Source organism: Pleurodeles waltl, chromosome 3_2, assembly GCF_031143425.1.
Source record: "Pleurodeles waltl isolate 20211129_DDA chromosome 3_2, aPleWal1.hap1.20221129, whole genome shotgun sequence".
NCBI classification, from domain to species: Eukaryota; Metazoa; Chordata; class Amphibia; order Caudata; family Salamandridae; genus Pleurodeles; species Pleurodeles waltl.
Window position 1 is genome coordinate 151,459,829 of NC_090441.1, and position 19,245 is coordinate 151,479,073.

General features: G+C 45.9%; 1 protein-coding gene across 4 annotated transcripts in view; it reads left to right on the plus strand.

Moving 5' to 3' along the window:
• CLUH (clustered mitochondria homolog) overlaps positions 1-19,245 on the plus strand; it is a 231,278-nt gene that overhangs the window by 149,917 nt on the left and 62,116 nt on the right. For all 4 annotated transcript variants that reach the window (XM_069227015.1, XM_069227016.1, XM_069227014.1 and 1 more), the window contains exon 16: positions 16,196-16,440. In XM_069227015.1, the coding sequence (XP_069083116.1) occupies positions 16,196-16,440 (245 nt within the window). The remainder of the gene's footprint in view (positions 1-16,195; positions 16,441-19,245) is intronic.

Here is a 19,245-nt window from a genome sequence, read left to right on the forward strand (position 1 = left end):
GCAGCCGGGAAGAGGGTTGCTGTCCAAGCAGCAAACCAGTGGCGCATCGCAAATTCACAAGCGCTGTTAGCGCGATACGACAGAGCCCACTGGGATGAGATGCAGCATCTCATTGAACATCTCCCAAAAGATCTGCAAAAGAGAGCAAAACAGGTTGTTGAGGAGGGTCAAAACATTTCCAACAATCAAATACGCTCCTCCATGGATGCAGCAGACACGGCCGCAAGAACCATTAATACGTCGGTTACCATCCGTAGGCACGCATGGCTCAGAACGTCTGGATTCAAGCCAGAAATTCAGCAGGCAGTGCTTAACATGCCAGTAAACGAAAAACTTCTGTTCGGACCGGAGGTCGACACAGCCATAGAAAAGCTCAAGAAGGACACTGACACTGCCAAGGCCATGGGCGCACTCTATTCCCCGCAGGGCAGAGGATCTTATAACACCTTCCGCAAAACACCTTTTAGAGGAGGGTTTCGGGGTCAGGCCACACAAGCTAGCACCTCACAGTCCGCACCGCCCACCTACCAGGGACAGTACAGGGGAGGTTTTCGGGGCCAGTATAGAGGGGGGCAATTCCCTAGGAATAGGGGAAGATTTCAAAGCCCCAAAACCACTACCAACAAGCAGTGACTCACATGTCACACACCCCTCCCACACAACACCAGTGGGCGGGAGGATACGTCAATATTACGAAGCATGGGACAAAATAACTACAGACACATGGGTCTTAGCAATTATCCAGCATGGTTATTGCATAGAATTCCTGCAATTCCCTCCAGACATACCACCAAAATCACAAAATTTAACAAAATACCATTCACAGCTTCTAGAGATAGAAGTTCAAGCACTACTGCAAAAAAATGCAATAGAATTAGTACCAAGCACACAAATAAACACAGGAGTTTATTCACTGTACTTCTTGATACCAAAAAAGGACGAAACACTGAGACCAATTCTAGACCTCAGAGTAGTAAACACATTCATCAAATCAGACCACTTTCACATGGTCACACTACAAGAAGTGTTACCATTGCTCAAAAAACACAACTACATGACAACCCTAGACCTCAAGGATGCATATTTCCATATACCAATACATCAATCACACAGGAAATATCTAAGGTTTGTATTCAAAGGAATACATTACCAATTCAAAGTATTGCCTTTTGGTTTAACAACCGCTCCAAGAGTATTCACAAAATGCCTAGCAGTAGTCGCTGCACACATCAGAAGGCAGCAAATACATGTGTTCCCGTATCTAGACGACTGGCTAATCAAAACCAGTTCGCTCACACAATGCTCAAACCACACAAATCAAGTCATACAAACCCTCTACAAACTAGGGTTCACCGTCAACTTTGCAAAATCAAACATTCTGCCAAGCAAAGTACAGCAATATCTAGGAGCCATAATAGACACGACAAAAGGAGTAGCAACGCCAACTCCACAAAGGATCCACAATTTCAACAGGGTCATTCAACACATGTCTCCAAACCAAACAATACAAGCAAGAACAATACTACAGCTCCTAGGCATGATGTCCTCATGCATAGCCATTGTCCCAAACGCAAGACTGCACATGAGGCCCTTACAACAGTGCCTAGCCTCACAGTGGTCTCAAGCACAGGGTCACCTTCTAGATCTGGTGTTGCTAGACCGCCAAACTTACCTCTCGCTTCTATGGTGGAACAGTATAAATTTAAACATAGGGCGGCCTTTCCAAGACCCAGTGCCAGAGTACGTAATAACAACAGATGCTTCCATGACAGGGTGGGGAGCACATCTCAATCAACACAACATAAGAGGACAATGGAACATACATCAAACAAAACTGCATATAAATCATCTAGAATTATTAGCAGTTTTTCAAGCACTAAAAGCTTTCCAACCAATCATAACCCACAAATACATCCTTGTCAAAACAGACAACATGACAACGATGTATTATCTAAACAAACAAGGAGGAACACATTCAACGCAGTTAAGCTTGTTAGCTCAAAAAATATGGAAGTGGGCAATCCACCATCAGATTGGTCTAATAGCACAGTTTATTCCGGGGATCCAGAATCAGCTGGCAGACAATCTCTCTCGAGATCACCAGCAAGTCCACGAATGGGAAATCCACCCACAGATTCTGTACACCTACTTCACACTCTGGGGAACACCACAAATAGACTTATTTGCAACAAAAGAGAACGCAAAATGCCAAAACTTCGCGTCCAGATACCCACACAAGCAATCCCAAGGCAATGCCCTATGGATGAACTGGTCAGGAATATTTGCTTACGCTTTTCCTCCTCTCCCTCTCCTTCCTTACCTAGTAAACAAATTGAGTCAAAACAAACTCAAACTCATTTTAATAGCACCAACTTGGGCAAGACAACCCTGGTACACAACACTGCTAGATCTGTCTGTAGTACCACACATCAAACTGCCCAACAAACCAGATCTGTTAACGCAACACAACCAACAGATCAGACACCCGGACCCAGCATCGCTGAATCTAGCAATCTGGCTCCTGAAATCCTAGAATTCGGACACTTGCAACTTAGCCAAGAGTGTATGGAAGTCATAAAGCAGGCCAGAAGGCCATCCACTAGACACTGCTACGCAAGTAAGTGGAAAAGATTTGTTTGGTACTGCCATCATAATCAGATACAACCGCTAGATGCAACTCCAAAACATATAGTAAATTACTTGCTCCATTTACAAAAAGCAAAGCTAGCCTTCTCTTCTATTAAAATACACCTTGCAGCAATATCTGCATACCTGCAAACTACCTATTCAACTTCCTTGTATAGGATACCAGTTATCAAAGCATTTATAGAAGGGCTTAAAAGAATTATACCACCAAGAACACCACCTGTTCCTTCATGGAACCTAAACGTGGTTCTAACAAGACTCATGGGCCCACCTTTCGAACCCATGCACTCTTGCGGAATACAATTCCTAACCTGGAAAGTTGCCTTTCTCATCGCCATTACATCTCTAAGAAGAGTAAGTGAAATTCAAGCGTTCACAACACAAGAGCCTTTTATACAAATACATAAAAATAAGGTCGTCCTACGACCTAATCCAAAATTTTTACCAAAAGTTATTTCACCATTCCATCTAAATCAAACGGTAGAACTACCAGTATTTTTCCCACAGCCAGATTCTGTGGCTGAAAGAGCACTACATACATTAGATGTCAAAAGAGCATTAATGTACTACATTGACAGAACAAAGAACATCAGAAAAACTAAACAGCTATTTATTGCATTCCAAAAACCTCATGCAGGTAACCCAATATCAAAACAAGGTATAGCCAGATGGATAGTTAAATGCATCCAAATCTGCTACCTTAAAGCAAAAAGACAACTGCCCATTACTCCCAGGGCACATTCAACAAGGAAAAAAGGTGCTTCAATGGCCTTTTTAGGAAACATCCCAATGCAGGAAATATGTAAGGCAGCCACTTGGTCTACGCCTCACACATTCACCAAACACTACTGTATAGATGTGCTATCCGCACAACAAGCTACAGTAGGTCAAGCTGTATTAAGAACTCTATTTCAGACAACTTCTACTCCTACAGGCTAAACCACCGCTTATGGGGAACTAACTGCTTACTAGTCTATGCATACCATGTGTATCTACAGCGACAGATGCCATCGAACTGAAAATGTCACTTACCCAGTGTACATCTGTTCGTGGCATCAGTCGCTGAGATTCACATGGACCCACCCACCTCCCCGGAAGCCTGTAGCAGTTCAGAAGTTACCTTCAATTTTGTACATTTGTATATATTACTTAATCCTTTAATAGGTACATACTTACATTTTTCATTGCGCGGGCACTATTACTATAGTACAACTCCTACCTCACCCTCTGCGGGGAAAACAATCGAAGATGGAGTCGACGCCCATGCGCAATGAGCACAGAAGGTGGAGTCACTCGGTCCCGTGACTCGAAAACACTTCTTCGAAGAAAAACAACTTGTAACACTCCGACCCAACACCAGATGGCGAGCTCATGCATACCATGTGAATCTCAGCGACTGATGCCACGAACAGATGTACACTGGGTAAGTGACATTTTCATTCTTTTCTTTCTGCACCTTGCGCTGATCCGGAGAGAGCTACCCTGGTCTCTTTTTGATCGAGTTCAACCGTTTTGTCGAGTTTGTTAGTGAGTTTTTGGTGCATCAAGATGCCCCTGAAGACCGGTTTCAAGCCATGCGAGGACTGTCACCACATGATGTCCGTGACTGATCTGCATCGGGTCGGTTTGTGGTGTTTGGAGCGCAACCACGACCGAAGTCGTGCTACGAGTGCCGGGCCATGCCCCCAAATGACTTGAGGGATCGTTCCCTCAAGCTCGTGGCAGCCCTGCACTCGACTCTGCGTAGGTCCAGGTCTTGCTCGAGGTCCGTGAACACCACATGCCTTTTTGGCCGCTAAACCCCCTCTCTGTAGGATACAGTCGTGCAGGTTCTACCGCAGATACTGGAGAAGGCCTATGCTATCGTCTCCCAAGCTGTCACCGATGGGAGAGATGCGGCAAAATTCACGATCTGATGTGGGCTGGACGTGACCGACTCTCTGGGCAGACCGGTTGCTATGACGGTGGATCTGAGACGCCATGCTTGGTTGCATACTTCTGGTTTTTCGGGGGATGTTTAACAGTCTCTTATGGACATGCCCTTTGATGGCTCCCGTCTCTTTGGAGACAAGGTGGACTCTGCCTTTGAGAGATTCTAGGACTCCCGGGCTACAGCTTGGTCCCTTGGCCTTTCTACTCCCCTTCGCCCCCCACAGTTAGCCTTTTTGTGGTCACCCTTGGACCCTCTCCCTGTCAAGTCCCCCACCGTGCCACCCATGCTGTTCAGCCGCTGCGTGGCCGGGAACGCGGAATCCCACGTGGGCATGGGAGAGGGAACCAGAGGTCTGCCCAGTCCACCCCTGCCTCCGCTGCAGCCTCCAAACACTCCTAGTCTGTCCCCTCACTCCGATCCAGATGGTGGCAGGATTCGCCATCACCTGCCCTACTGGGAATCCATCACTACGGACAGGTGGGTTTTGCAGATAGTTCGAAAGGGCTATTTCTTCCCCTTTGAATCTCTGCCCCACCAGCCATGCCTCCATCAGTCAGCCAACTTCTGGAGGATCATTTGGCACTTCTCCGCTAGGAAGTCGCGGCTCTATTGGCCAAGAGAGCCATAGATAAGCTCCCTGTGCCAGAATTTATCATGGTTGTTATTCCTGCTACATTCTGGTGCTGAAAAAGGACAAGGGCTTACGTCCTATCCTAGACCTTCAGGACCTCAACTACTTCAACAAGGAGAAATTCAAAATGCTCACCCTGGCTCAGGTCCTCTCTGCCTTCCACCCAGAAGACTGAATGGTAGCGTTGGACTTGTAGGACGCTTATTTCCACACTCCCATCCTGCCTGCCCACAGATGTTACCTGTGATTCGTGGTAGGTCATGAGCACTATCATTTTACTATTGCTTACCAGCGCCCCTCGGGTGTTCACGAAAGTGATGGCGGTGGTTGCAGCTCATGGTTAGGGGTCTCAGTCTTCCCCTACCTCGACGACTGGATCTTGAAGGTGGACTCACCCCAGAAACTCATCTCCCACCTTCAGACTACGGCGAGCCTCCTGCACACGCTGGGGTTCACTATCAGTGTGTTGAAGTCACACCTGACTCCCTTTCAGACGCTCCCTTTCATTGGAGATGTTCTAGACACAGTGCAATTCCGGGCTTATCCTCCTGAAAAGCGAGTCCAAGATATTCAGGCAATGATTCTGATCTTTCAGCCTCCGTCTTGGGTTTCAGTGAGACTGACTGAGGCTGCTGGGCCTCATGGCCTCCTGCATCCTACTGCTGGCACATGCCAGATGGGGTATGCGGGCTCTGCAGTGGGACTTGAAGTTCCAGTGGGCACAGCATCAGGGGAATCTCTGACATGATCCAGGTCTCGGAGGGGACTGTGAAAGACCTGCAGTGGTGGCTTTCGAATCTGCATTGGGTAAATGGCAGATCCCTTTCCCTTCCCCAGCCAGATCTATCCATAGTGACAGATGCGTCGCTTCTGGGTTGGGGCGGTAACATGGGAGAGGCGGGGATCAGAGGCCTCTGGTCTCTGGCGGAGTCTGGGTTCCATATCAATCTTCTGGAGCTCTGGGCGATCAGGCTTGCGTTGAAAGCATGTCTTCCCTCTCTCAAGGTGAAAGTGATGCAGGTGTTCACGGACAATACTACCGCCATGTGGTACTGCAACAAACAGGGTGAGGGTAGAGTCCTGGACCCCTTGTCAGGAGGCAAAATACCTTTGGACATGGCTGGAACATCATGACATTACCCTGGTGGTTCAACATCTGGCGGGTTCTCAATGCCAGAGCGGACAAACTCAGCCGTCGATGCACAACTGATCACGAATGGCGTCTCCATCCGGAGGTGGCGCAAGGTCTCTTTCAGCATTGGGGAGAGCTTTGGTTATATCTGTTCACCTCTGCAGAGAACGCGCAATGTCAGCTGTTTTGCGTGTTGGAGTTTCCAAGGCAGCACTCGCTCGGAGATGCTTTTCGTCTCGAGTGGAACTTTGGCCTCCTTTACGCCTATACCACTTCTGCCAAGAGTTCTCAAGAAGATCAGGAACGACCGGGCCCAAGTCATCTTGGTGGCTCCGGACTGGGCACGGAGAGTATGGTATCCAGAGCTATTGAGCATGGCTACCGATCCTTCACTCAGACTTCCTCTTCGGGAGGATCTTCTGTCGCAGCAACAGGGGATGGTTCTCCACCCGAACCTGTCCAATCTCCGCCTTCATGCGTGGAGATTGAGCGGCGGCAGTTGACGACTTTTGATCTTCTGCCCGAAGTCTGCGATGTTATCTTGGCAGCCACGCGTCCCTCCACCAAAACGGTATACGGTTGTCGTTGGCATAAATTTGTGGCAGGGTGTACCAACAAATCTGTTGATTCCCCTCTCTGCTCCGCTATCTGAGGTTCTTTTGTTCATTCTTTCTTTGGCCCCGCAGGGCTCTGCTTTGGGCACCCTTAACGGGTATTTATCTGCCATTTCGGCCTTTCTTAGGCTACCTGACCAGCCCTCACTCTTTAAATCTCCTATTATGAATAGATTCAAAGGTCTCACCCATTTATTTCCTCCCACTCCATTTATCATGCCTCAGTGGGACCTTAATCTTGTCCTTAATTAATTAATGTGTACTCCCTTTGAGCTAATGCACAATTGCCCTTTACGGCTCCTCACTTTCAAGACTGTCTTTCTTGTTGCCATCACTTCTGCTCGCAGAGTGAGTGAGCTTTCAACCCTTTCTTCCAAGCCTCCATTCTTGTCTGTGCACCCTGACAAAGTGGTGTTGCTCACTAAGGCTTCCTTCCTTCCCAAGGCTATTATGCCTTTTCATGTAGGCCAGTCCATCACCTTGCCTACTTTTTACGCACCCCCACATCCTTCCCATGAGAAGGAGAGACTCCACCTTCTTGGCCCAAAAAGAGCGTTGGCATTCTATCGTAATCCTACTAAAGATTTCCGGGTGGACAATCAACTCTGTCGGGTATGTGGGTACGAAGAAAGGGAAGGCGGTTCAAAAACTTACCATCTCTCGATGGGTACTTCTTTGCATCAAGATGTACTACGCTTTGGCCAAAAAGCAACCCCCTGACGGCTTGCACGCTCATTACACCAGAGCAACTGCTGCTTCCCCTGCGTTAGCACACGGAGTTCCTCTGCTGGATAGCTGCCAGACAGCTACGTGGGCATCCCTGCACACGTTTACTGAAAAGTACTGCCTGGACAGTTAGGTCCGTCGGGATGGCAGCTTTGGTTGTTCGGTCCTGCAGTACTTTCTTGTATGATCTTGGTTCGCAAACCACCTCCCAGGATGGCATTGCTTTGGTTCTATTCTAAGGTAAAGAATCTGCAACTAGAAGTCTCTATCAGACGTACAAGTTACTTACCTTTAGTAACAAAGTATCAGGTAGAGACATATTCTAGTTGCAGATTTCTTACCGACCCACCCATCCTCCCTGCTTGCGAACTGATTTCTAGGGACAGGGATTCCCACTTCCAGTCCTTAGATCTGGCGCACCAATCTTTGCTTTTAGGGGCTCTAAGCTTTGCCATGGAAAGTCGTTAAAATAAACTGATGTCACTGCGGTGAGTCGGTGTCTATTTACTACTCCTGACGTCATCACGGTGACTATGACACCAATGATGCCCGTGGAGTCGACTGATGCCACCTACTGACGAGCAAGGGTATTGCTCGAAGAAAAAATCTCTGGATCCAGTCTGTCGCCTGGGGGAAAATTCTGAAGTAAGGAATCTGCAACTAGAATATGTCTCTACCAGATATTTAGTTACCGAAGATAAATAACTTGTACATTGCATCCTCTAAATATAGAACTCACACTACAAAACATTTATGCCAGGGTAATGCTGCAGAACTGAAAAGTACTTTAGAAAAGGGTGAGTAGAGTAATGTGTGAAAGAAATGTTAAACATACATTTAAGATTCTCTGTGCCCATCTGTATTTTTCAAAGAGAAACAGTAGGAGAACAGTCAGCCTTCCACCTGGTTCAAATTATGAAAGAGAATGTGGCCACCCAGGGCATTGGGAGGCAATTGGTTTTGAGAAGTGAGCAGTATACTGGGATTAAGAGACTCTGCAGAAGCCTGTACAGAAACCACCTGATTGTGGTGGAGGGTTCAGCATAGCTACACGTTTCATAAAGGCACCTGTGAAATAGTCTGTACAAGCAGACATTGTAATACGGCTTACTCGGGCATAGTCTCCAGGAGCTGCAGGCATCTCAGGCTGCAGGCATCTCAGGCAGGCATGTATTAATGTCACACTGTAATGAGACAGACTTCAGCTCATAAACAAAGTGTGAGATAAAACTAATCGCAGGGAATGTAGTGTCTGGTGCAGTTAATAAACATGTAGCAAACCGTTTCTTGGGAGATGCTTCAGAAGGGATAGTGTGCTCAAGGTACACACAGACAACATCCCAAAATCCGGCCAGCTCCCTATCCCACCTACTCACATTCCTACAGTGCTTAAATCCAGGGCACCCTGTGAGAAAGAAATGGGTCCTTGAAGTAGGTGCTCCCATTGTTTGATGCCCAAGATTGTGAAACCTCTTCAGACTTGTAACTCCACGAATGAAAAAATTCAGCCCAAAACCATACCAGGGGCAAGCCAGATGCTGAGGCTTACATAGCGAACATCATATGGAAGCTGGCTGTGGGAAGACGGTTACCAAAGATTGTATGATTTGTAGACACTGGACTCCTCAGCACATCCCAGCTTCAGGCAGTGCAAAAAGGTGTGCACAGAAAAAGGGCACAAAACCCAGGCCAGTGACCACAAAAGCCACAGAGGGAACTCTGGAGAGGTTCTAGCGCCACCTAGTGGTAGGAACAGAGAAGTGAAACACTCAAAAAATGCAAAAGCCCAGTGATGGCAAAGCTAAGACACGTGTTCAAGTCAATAGCAGAACAGTTGAAACAAAAAACAAAGCTTTAGTAACCGAGATCTGTACAGCAGTGCTAAACAGCTACATAAAAGAAATACCTACACCCCATCTGTACATGTACTAGCACTTTTCGATTCTCACCAGGTTGCAAAATATATATTTGCTAATCAGGAAAGGAGGACTAATCAGCATAGCATTTGGACTTGGAGATGAACACCTGTTTCAGGTGATTATCATAGTAACCGAAAAACATAAAAGGCTCAGAGAATGGTAATGCCTTTAGAGAAATAAAATAGTTTCAGGGTAGAGTTTAGTCTATAACCATTGGTCATCCGTAACAGACTCATTTTCCCTGCCTAACCAATGTGAAATTCACTCGTTCTTAGGTTTCGCCTGCACAGCGCATGTTTGCGTACAGTGCTCATGAAGTCTTTTGTTAACTAAAAAACAAATCTTAACAAGCATTTACAATGCAACGGGTCTCGCGTTTGCTCATGTTAGAGCTGATAGCGTTGTAAACTCCTAACCCAACTTCTCACCTATCGGCAAAAGTGCATTTATGTACGTAACCCGAAAAAGTGCAATTAACTATGTAAAGCGCTCGACTTCTGCCAAGCGAAATCGCGCTAGTAAATTAGAGAAAAAGTAGTCCACGAGCCGGACAGAAAACAGAGAGCCTCGCATGTTTTCTATACTTGGTCGATGCGCTCGAGGAGGGCTAACCACCGGAAAAGGCATGACGTATGCATGCCTTCGACTAATGAAAACAAGCAGATTTTATTAGGCAAGCCCACGAACCAATGAAAAACACTGACGTGACGTCAACAGGGCTCCGAGCCCTTTTCTAAACCCTAAAGCGTCTTGCTGCGATACGCATGCGCAAGCGCATGCAACGCAGGCTCGACCCTAAAAAGGGCTTAGAAACCTCCCTTTACTTACCTGAACTTCCCATTGGCCTAGTCCAATGTCGTTTGGATTTCCTTGCTTCTCATTGGCCAGAACCTTGTCTGATTTCACTTCCTCCTGGTTTTGCTGTCCATGCCGTTGACTGGAGGAAGTACACCTTCCTGTCACTGGCTACTGACCAGTGTCCTTCCACCCGCCACTTCACTCCTCAGGCACTTTTTTTTTTTTTTTTAGGAACAAGCACTCCATTTGCACTCTCCTCCCACTTTCGGTTGTTGTTTATATTTGTAGACGTGCACCCCCATACTTGTGGGCTCCGGTGGTCCGTTGCTTGATTGGTGTCGGCAGCTGTGCTTGTTCTTGGGAAGTTCGTGTATGCTCGGCACAACACAAGGCCTGGGTGCCAAGAAAGCACTTATTAAGGTGCACCCTTCCTTACTTAATTGTGTGTATTGCAGGTCAAAGCCCGGGATGAGAGTACAGTTACCACACGGTTTTTTAGGGGGCTTTCTGTGACTGTAAGCGTGACTCATGTGCTGAACGTGAGCTAAGACTCCCACTGCGGCTGTGGTACCCGGGTCTGCATCACAGTGGGCCCCAGTTGTAGATCACGTGTCCACCGTGGTGGTGCTAGCTCCACGGTCTGGTTTTGTGACAGTGCAGACCATGTGAGCACAGGAGTGCACTGCTGGTAGTCCTGAAGGTGTCACTTCGGCCTGTAAACTCCTAACATGGAATGGCTTTTACTTAGCATATTGCATTGCTGTCTGTTATTGCACAGATAGCACAGCAAGCAAGGACCATAGCCCATTTTATTCCAGATAGCTGTAATGTTATGGATTGGTGTTCAGCGAGAACATATGTACAGTCACGGTTTTCCTTTGACTTGATAGCCGGGGCTGCATTATTCACATTTTCAGTCTTTCCACTCAGATCTGCAGACACCTTAGATTAATGTCCTGCAGCATCTCCAGGGCATGAAGAGTCTGCAGTTTGTTGGTTCAGTAGCCTTTTTGCTGATTTTTAGCTAGGGCAGCACGGGTCTCAGTGGGGGCGACATAAACGGAGAATGAAACAAAGTGAAGATTCACATGTTTTTGTGGATTTATCTTTCCCCGTCTTAATGGGAAAACTGCATATACCAGTATGCAAACTGCTGTTAGCTGATATAGGGAACAGATGTAATTCCTCTTATTTCTTGAAATCGTCCCTGGGCTTTAAAACATCATTCTCACCAGTCTCCTGGTGAAAACAACCTAAGGCCTGACAATATGGCTGTGTGACTAGTGTATCTGAAATCTCCAGCCAGGTAAAATTATGGAAAGAGAGCCAGCACGTCACCACCAAGGTATTGTGGAGGGAAAAAAACCATTCTCCACGACCATCAGTGGGATTCAAGCATCTGTGGGGTACTGAATCAACATTTGCCAGTGCTGGGGACCAGCTCCTTCTCTCCCTGGCTGAAGACAAGAACACAACTATTATACGCCTTTGCTGCACAGTATAGCTGTAACACCGGACCCATCCCCCACGATATTGCGGCATTAGCCAATTTTGCGACACCAAAAATTGAAATTATCTGGCACACAGCTGTGTTTTGTGGCAGTTTTTGTCTTCCTCTTCCCCACACACCTCCAAAAAGAACCCATGCTTGTCCATCCTGATATACCACCCCGAGCAAGTATCTCAACCCCACAACTGTTAACGCACAGAGAAAAACATTGATTAAGCCAATCATTTCTGCATGGGCGAATCCTGTTGGCTTTGCCAATGCTTGTTTATATATTGGGTTTTCCTGTAGATCACACTAAATGCAATCTCCTGGATGCTTCTTCACTTAACACATGCATATCACTAGGAAACAAACAGTGCATCAGGTGGAAACCTGTAATGGTCTTTAGAGGAGCAAAAGTGTATGTAGTTGCTGTTTTGAGAAATAATATTGTGGGACATGGCTCTGATGTGATGTGGAGGGATTCTGTAAATACGTACTGACCAGAGAACCCTATTCTCTCCACCCCCAGCACACTATCCACTTAGTGACAGAGTACAGTCTGGGAAAGGTCAAAAGGAAATGACGGCAACTGCGGGTTATGTGTAGATACAGAGAGAGTCTCTTTTTCTGGGAGGCTAGACGTTGATCCTTATCAAACATTAAAGTGTAACCAGTGTTGTATTTTACTCAACTTTCAACTTGTAACCATTTAAAACTCTTAAATGCAGGCAGGTTTGGATTTCTGTGATTTATTTTCAACCATCATTCTTGTCAAATTAATTATGTATTCCCTGGAAATGGCTGATTGACGTTAACATCTGGTAAAGGTAGTTTCAGGAGTCTAATCCATCCGTTGTCTGAGAGGACAATGTTATTATCTAGGGAAACAAAGGCATATTTAACAGGGGTTTTGCAATGAAGTAGTAGGTTTGATATACTTTTTTAATTTACCTATCCTCCACGGGATCAAAGATGATTTTGAGGTGCCCTGTATTTGCAGCCTGGGTGATTGTGTCATCCTTGTAAGAATAGAGGCTCTTTTGGCTAGAATATTTCGTGCTTAACAGCATACTTTCATTTAAGATCAGTAATTCCAAAGCACATTTCGAGTGTAGGATTATTTTCATGAAAAAGACATACCCCTACATGTTGACCTCTAGAGGTAAATCAGACTTGAACCTAGAGAACCATATGGCTGTCTCTCTACTGTGATATCATGGAGGGTAATAAGGCTCCCCTACGTTCACGCTTTCCAGGTCAAGAATGTGCCATTAAGGGGGTCTCTGTCCATGAGATGTATATTTGCGTCTGTAAGTACGAGGAATACTTAAAGTTGTACCTACCTGGCTATAGATAAAATTACACTGAGGTGAATGTCCAAATTGCCTTTTTTCCCCTAAGTCTCCCATATGGGGTGAAGTTACCTTAAAAATAGACCCTAACAGACTGTGATGTAGAAAGCGCCAGAAATCTTTTCTTTTTGCTGATGTTATTTCTGATGTGCATGTAGTTGTTTAGCAGTTTGCGTGCTTTTAGTTGAGCGATAGAATTCTTAATAACTTATTTTCCCACCTTATGCAGTATTCGCATGCTTCATACTGGATCCAGAAGCAGTCTGTTTTGCTGTCCAATTACCAGAGCCATGCGGCCTTCACCCCAGAGGTGGCAAGCAACTTTATTAAAGTGTCTCCTGCATAGCTGATGTCTGTTCTTATTTTCCACAGGCTGCAGGTCTAAAGGGTTTTGGGCTAAGCACAGCTTTTTGCTTCTGATTTGTGGAGAGATTCTCTCTATTTTTCCCCAATTTCTGTCAAGTCTTGAAGTGACTTTATGGTATTTAATCCCTTACCCTATCTCAGGGGGCTTGGGTGGGGGGGTCCTCCTCAAGCAAGCAAGCACTCTAAGACCTTTGAAAAAAGTGGAGTAAAGAATTTCGTAGGTTTGTGCCACACTGAGTTGCTATTCAGGATTTGGTTCACTCTCCTGGTGAAGGGTTGTTTAATTTACCTTTTTTTAAAGTGCCTTTGGTTTCTAGGTTTTTGAAAGTAGTGTTTATTTTTTTCCTCCCATTCCTCAAATCATCTTGGATCTTAATTTAGTGCTGACATCCTTGCTGTGAAGCCCAGTTTATGGCCGACGTTATGAGCCAGAGCTTTTATCCTTAAGCATGCTTTGGTAGATATTATTTAATCTAGAAGGGTACATGAGCTACGTATGTTTTGAGTACTCCCTTCCATTCCCCTCCGTACTTTGCAAGATAAAGTGGCGAAGAGGATGGAGCCTTTATTAATGGTATTAAAGGTGTATGTGCTGGTTGTCTCCCCAAGCTAGAGATGTGGTTATTTCTGCTAGGCAATAAGAGCTTTCAGTTATGATGCTTTACTAGCACTGGGTTTGTCTCAGAGAGACTCTTCATTGCTTATTTCTCTGGAGCTAAAAAAGCCAATGCAGTTGCAAAGCATACTCTCTCACAGTACTCTTGTGCTTTAAGTTGTACTGCTGATTGGTAGTATTTTTTTCTGTTCCTTCCAGCTGTTCTTCAATTAGTTTATGTCTCATCAGTTTGAAAGTAATGTTACAGTCCCTCCATTCACTCAGTGCGCTGCTGCTTGAGCTGCCTTACCATGTAGTTCCAGGGTCTGAGGTCGGGGTGTTATACTATCTTTCCAGCATGAGTCTGGTATAGATTCAGTATAGGGAGACAATCAAGGAACATCCATAATTAAGTCCAGCTATGCAAAATTCTCCCTTGCTTCTATGGTGCAGGTAATTAAGGAGAAATAATTACACAGCTCTTTAAGGAGCTGACCTATCACGGTTCAGCTCTGCTACCAAAATAACTTCGAGCCCGCCCAGCCTAACATCAGTTTCTTCCTGATCTGGTCTGAAAATTGGGCATATTAGTTTAGATGAATGATCCATGAAAGACCGAGCATCTCTCAATAAAAAGTGTAGTTACTGTTTCTTCTGCATTAGATTTATCTGCTCCTTGCCACCGATGTCTCTTTTCGCACTATCTGACCCATCGATCCAATATCAGGTGTTCTGTTATATTCAGTCACATCAGTTTGGAAGGAATGTTACAACTTCCTTCCCTTTTGCAGTACACTGCTGCTTAAGCTGAGTGATCATACAGTTCCAAGGTCTGAGATCTGTGTCTTATACTTTAGTTTTGCAGAATTCATCTATTACACAAATGTAGCAAAAAAGGGGTAATATAAGTAAACCTACCTTACCAAAACCTGCCTGACCTCTATTTCCTTATAATTAATCAAAAAATGATAATCTGCCCAGTGTGGGACCCAAGTATAAACATACCACACACATTTTAATTGTGAATATATATATTCTTTCCTTTCTTCACATCATCAACATATATTAATGTAGAAAATACACAATTCATTGCTAAAATCATAAAAGTACATATACGTCATAGTACAACATTACTTTGTACAAAAGCCAGTTCTCACTGTATCCAGAAAACCTCTGTCCCCAACTTTATGCTGTACATCCTATCCACACACACACACACACATTCTACTCCAGTCATACCAATACGTACTCCCTTAATAAAAACAAAAATACAGTAGTGCAAATCCCCCTCTGTTTTTCACACATAATACGCCACCACCTTCTCCCCTTTCAGTGGATCGCTCCACAGTGTCTGTCAAGCAGACAGATGTGTTGATGTGAAGACCATAAAGAATGCATATTCAGAATTATAATTTGTTTATACTTAGCTAAAAACCTTGGGCAGATAATAATTTTTTGATAGCTTAGAAAGAAAGAAGTCAGGTTTTGCTTGAAATGAATCCGTTATATATTTAAAATAATGAGTTATTTAAGGCAGCCCTATGATCAACACCAGGTATACAAACATCTTAAGAAAAGCAAGCTGGTTACAAACCCCACCACAAACTGTAACAGCGGTGCACAGTATTTAAGATCTGTGAGAAACAGAAAATGCAAATATACATTAGTATGTATTACCGTGGGTGGTGGTGTTTTGTGTGTATTGGCACAAGAATTATGTTGCCTTGATTAGCAATGTAATTAGCACAGCTGCACATTTCATAGAGTATACAGTTTCATCATGAGTGCTTCCTGAAAACCTGCAGTTATATAAAACTCAGTGTCTTCTTTCTAGGATAATTCTGTCTTGACATTGGCTCACTGTTCAGTGAAATCTGTAGCATATGTACAAACTGCCTTGTTTGATGCCTGTTGAACTGCTTTTTGCAGATGATCTTACTTGTGATAGTCACATATATGATACAATACTCAGGGCCTTTATGTCTCTGCAGGGCGTGGAGCTGTCCGGACTGTCTGCTGCTATCAGCCATTTCCTGAACTGTTTCCTCAGTGCCTTCCCCAATCCAATTGCCCACCTTCCCGCCGACGAATTAGTCTCCCGAAAGAAGAACAAAAGAAAGAAGAACAAGAATCTAAGCAGTGCTGATAACACATCGTGGGCCTGCACCACCCCACCGGACCTGTGGAAGAATATCTGCACAGAGGCAAAGAGCTACTTTGACTTTGATCTTGAATGGTAAGCTGATTGTTTTTCATTCCTCAATGGCCCAACTTATAAATTCCTTTTGTTTTTCATATGCCTCAGAAGCAAGCGTTGAAGTCTGTCATATGTACTACGTGCAGTGGGTGCTCCATACAAAGGGTTTTAAAGGAAATGCTGAGTAGAAATAAAGCAAACATTGAAAAGTCCTAACTGTATGAACATGAAGAATAAAGTGGTTTGGTGGGAGATCCTTCACACACAAGGTTCTGCCTGCTTTAGGCTCAAGGAATTGTCAGGTTCTGCAGCTTGCTGAAGACATGCATGTTTATCATGGTCAGGCCTATGAATGGGTTGAAGAACTGAATAGAAGTGTCAAATCTTAGGTCCCCCTCATATGCGTGGACAGGAAGCCATCATGCTGTATTGAAGCCACAGTGTTTTTGTGTTTCACTATCACAGGTTCGATGGCATCTGTCGCTGTAGATACGCATGTTTTGCAATAGCTCGCCATCTGGTGTTGGGCCGGAGTGTTACAAGTTGTTTTTCTTCTAAGAAGTCTTTCGAGTCACGGGACCGAGTGACTCCTCCTTTTGTGTCCATTGCGCATGGGCGTCGACTCTATCCTCGATTGTTTTTTTTCTGCCATCGGGTTCGGACGTGTTCCTGTCGCTCCGAGTTTCGGAACGGAAAGATAGCTAAATTCGGAAGATTTTCGTCGGTATTGTTGCGTTCGGGATCGCGTAGTTAGATTCAACACCGCATCGAAGAGCTCCGGTGCCCTTCGGGGTAGTTTTTCGATCCCCCGTCGGGGCCTGGTCGGCCCGACCGCGTGCTGAAGAACGCCGATGGAACGGACCCCGTTCCGTTTCTGTCCCAAATGCCACAACAAGTACCCCTATACAGACCAACACTTGGTCTGTAACCTGTGCCTGTCACCTGAGCACAGTGAAGACACCTGCGAGGCCTGTCGTGCGTTCCGGTCCCGAAAAACACTCGGAGACCGTTGAGCCAGAAGACTTCAAATGGCGTCCGCGCCGACAGCCCACCGAGAGTTCGAGGAACAAGAAGAGGAAGGTACCTTCTCGATCCACGAATCGGACTCCGAGGAATTCGATGACCCACAAACCGTGAGTAAGACGTCGAAAACAACACATAAGAAGATTGACAAGGCCCAGGGGACGCCACTGCCACCAGGCCATGGCTCGACCCATAAATTCGGTGACCGACCGTCGGCACCGAAAAAGGCCCAAACAGTGCTGAGACAGTCCGACTCCGGTCGAGACACCGGTACGCAGCCTTCTCGGGACCGAGAAAGTGCTGGAGACAAGCATCGACACCGAGATAGCGGTGTAGACACGGCTCGACGCCGAGACAGCGGCACCGACGAAGATCAACGCCGAGAGGTTTCGGCCCCGAAAAAAAGAAAAGTCAGCTCGGAGCCGAAAAAAGATGCAGACAGAGTTTCGGCGCCAAAACAACCTGCAACCGACCCAGTTTCAGGCTCTTATACAGAGGAGCATTCACTAACCTCCCAAATGCGAAAGCATAGGTTCGAGGAAGAGCTGCAATCTACCGATGTAGACCATACGCAAAAGCGTATCTTCATACAGGAGGGAACAGGGAAAATAAGCACCCTTCCCCCTATTAGAAGAAAGAGAAGACTGGAGTTCCAAACTGAACAAACACCACAAACAAAGGTGGTGAAAAAGGTTACTCCACCACCCTCTCCTCCACCTGTAATTCACGTCTCACCAGCACAAACTCCATCACATTCCCCAGCTCACACCACCATGAGCCAGAGTGACCAGGATCAGTACGCATGGGACTTATACGACGCCCCAGTGTCAGATAACAGCCCGGAGGCATACCCTACAAAGCCATCTCCACCAGAAGACAGCACTGCGTATTCTCAAGTGGTGGCTAGAGCAGCACAATTTCACAATGTAAGCCTCCACTCAAAACAGGTCGAGGATGACTTTTTATTCAACACCCTCTCCTCCACCCACAGCTCCTACCAAAGCCTGCCTATGCTCCCTGGTATGCTCCGGCACGCAAAAGAAATTTTTAAGGAGCCGGTCAAAAGTAGGGCAATCACACCAAGAGTGGAAAAAAAGTATAAGGCGCCCCCTACAGACCCTGTTTTCATCACTGCACAGCTGCCACCAGATTCCGTCGTTGTAGGAGCAGCTAGGAAAAGGGCCAACTCCCACACATCTGGGGATGCACCACCCCCGGATAAAGAAAGCCGCAAGTTCGATGCAGCTGGAAAGAGAGTCGCAGCACAAGCTGCAAACCAGTGGCGCATCGCCAACTCTCAAGCACTACTTGCGCGCTATGACAGAGCCCATTGGGATGAGATGCAACACCTCATTGAACATCTACCCAAAGACCTACAAAAAAGGGCAAAGCAAGTGGTTGAGGAAGGTCAAAACATTTCAAACAACCAGATACGCTCCTCCATGGACGCAGCAGACACAGCTGCAAGGACAATTAATACATCCGTGACCATCAGAAGGCATGCATGGCTACGAACGTCTGGGTTTAAACCAGAGATACAGCAGGCAGTTCTCAATATGCCTTTCAATGAAAAAGAACTGTTCGGTCCAGAAGTGGACACAGCGATAGAAAAACTTAAAAAGGACACGGACACTGCTAAAGCAATGGGCGCACTCTACTCCCCGCAGAGCAGAGGAAACTACGGCACCTTCCGCAAGACACCCTTTAGAGGGGGGTTTCGGGGTCAGGCCACACAAGCCAGCACCTCACAGGCAACACCGTCCAGTTACCAGGGACAGTACAGGGGAGGCTTTCGGGGCCAATACAGAGGAGGGCAATTCC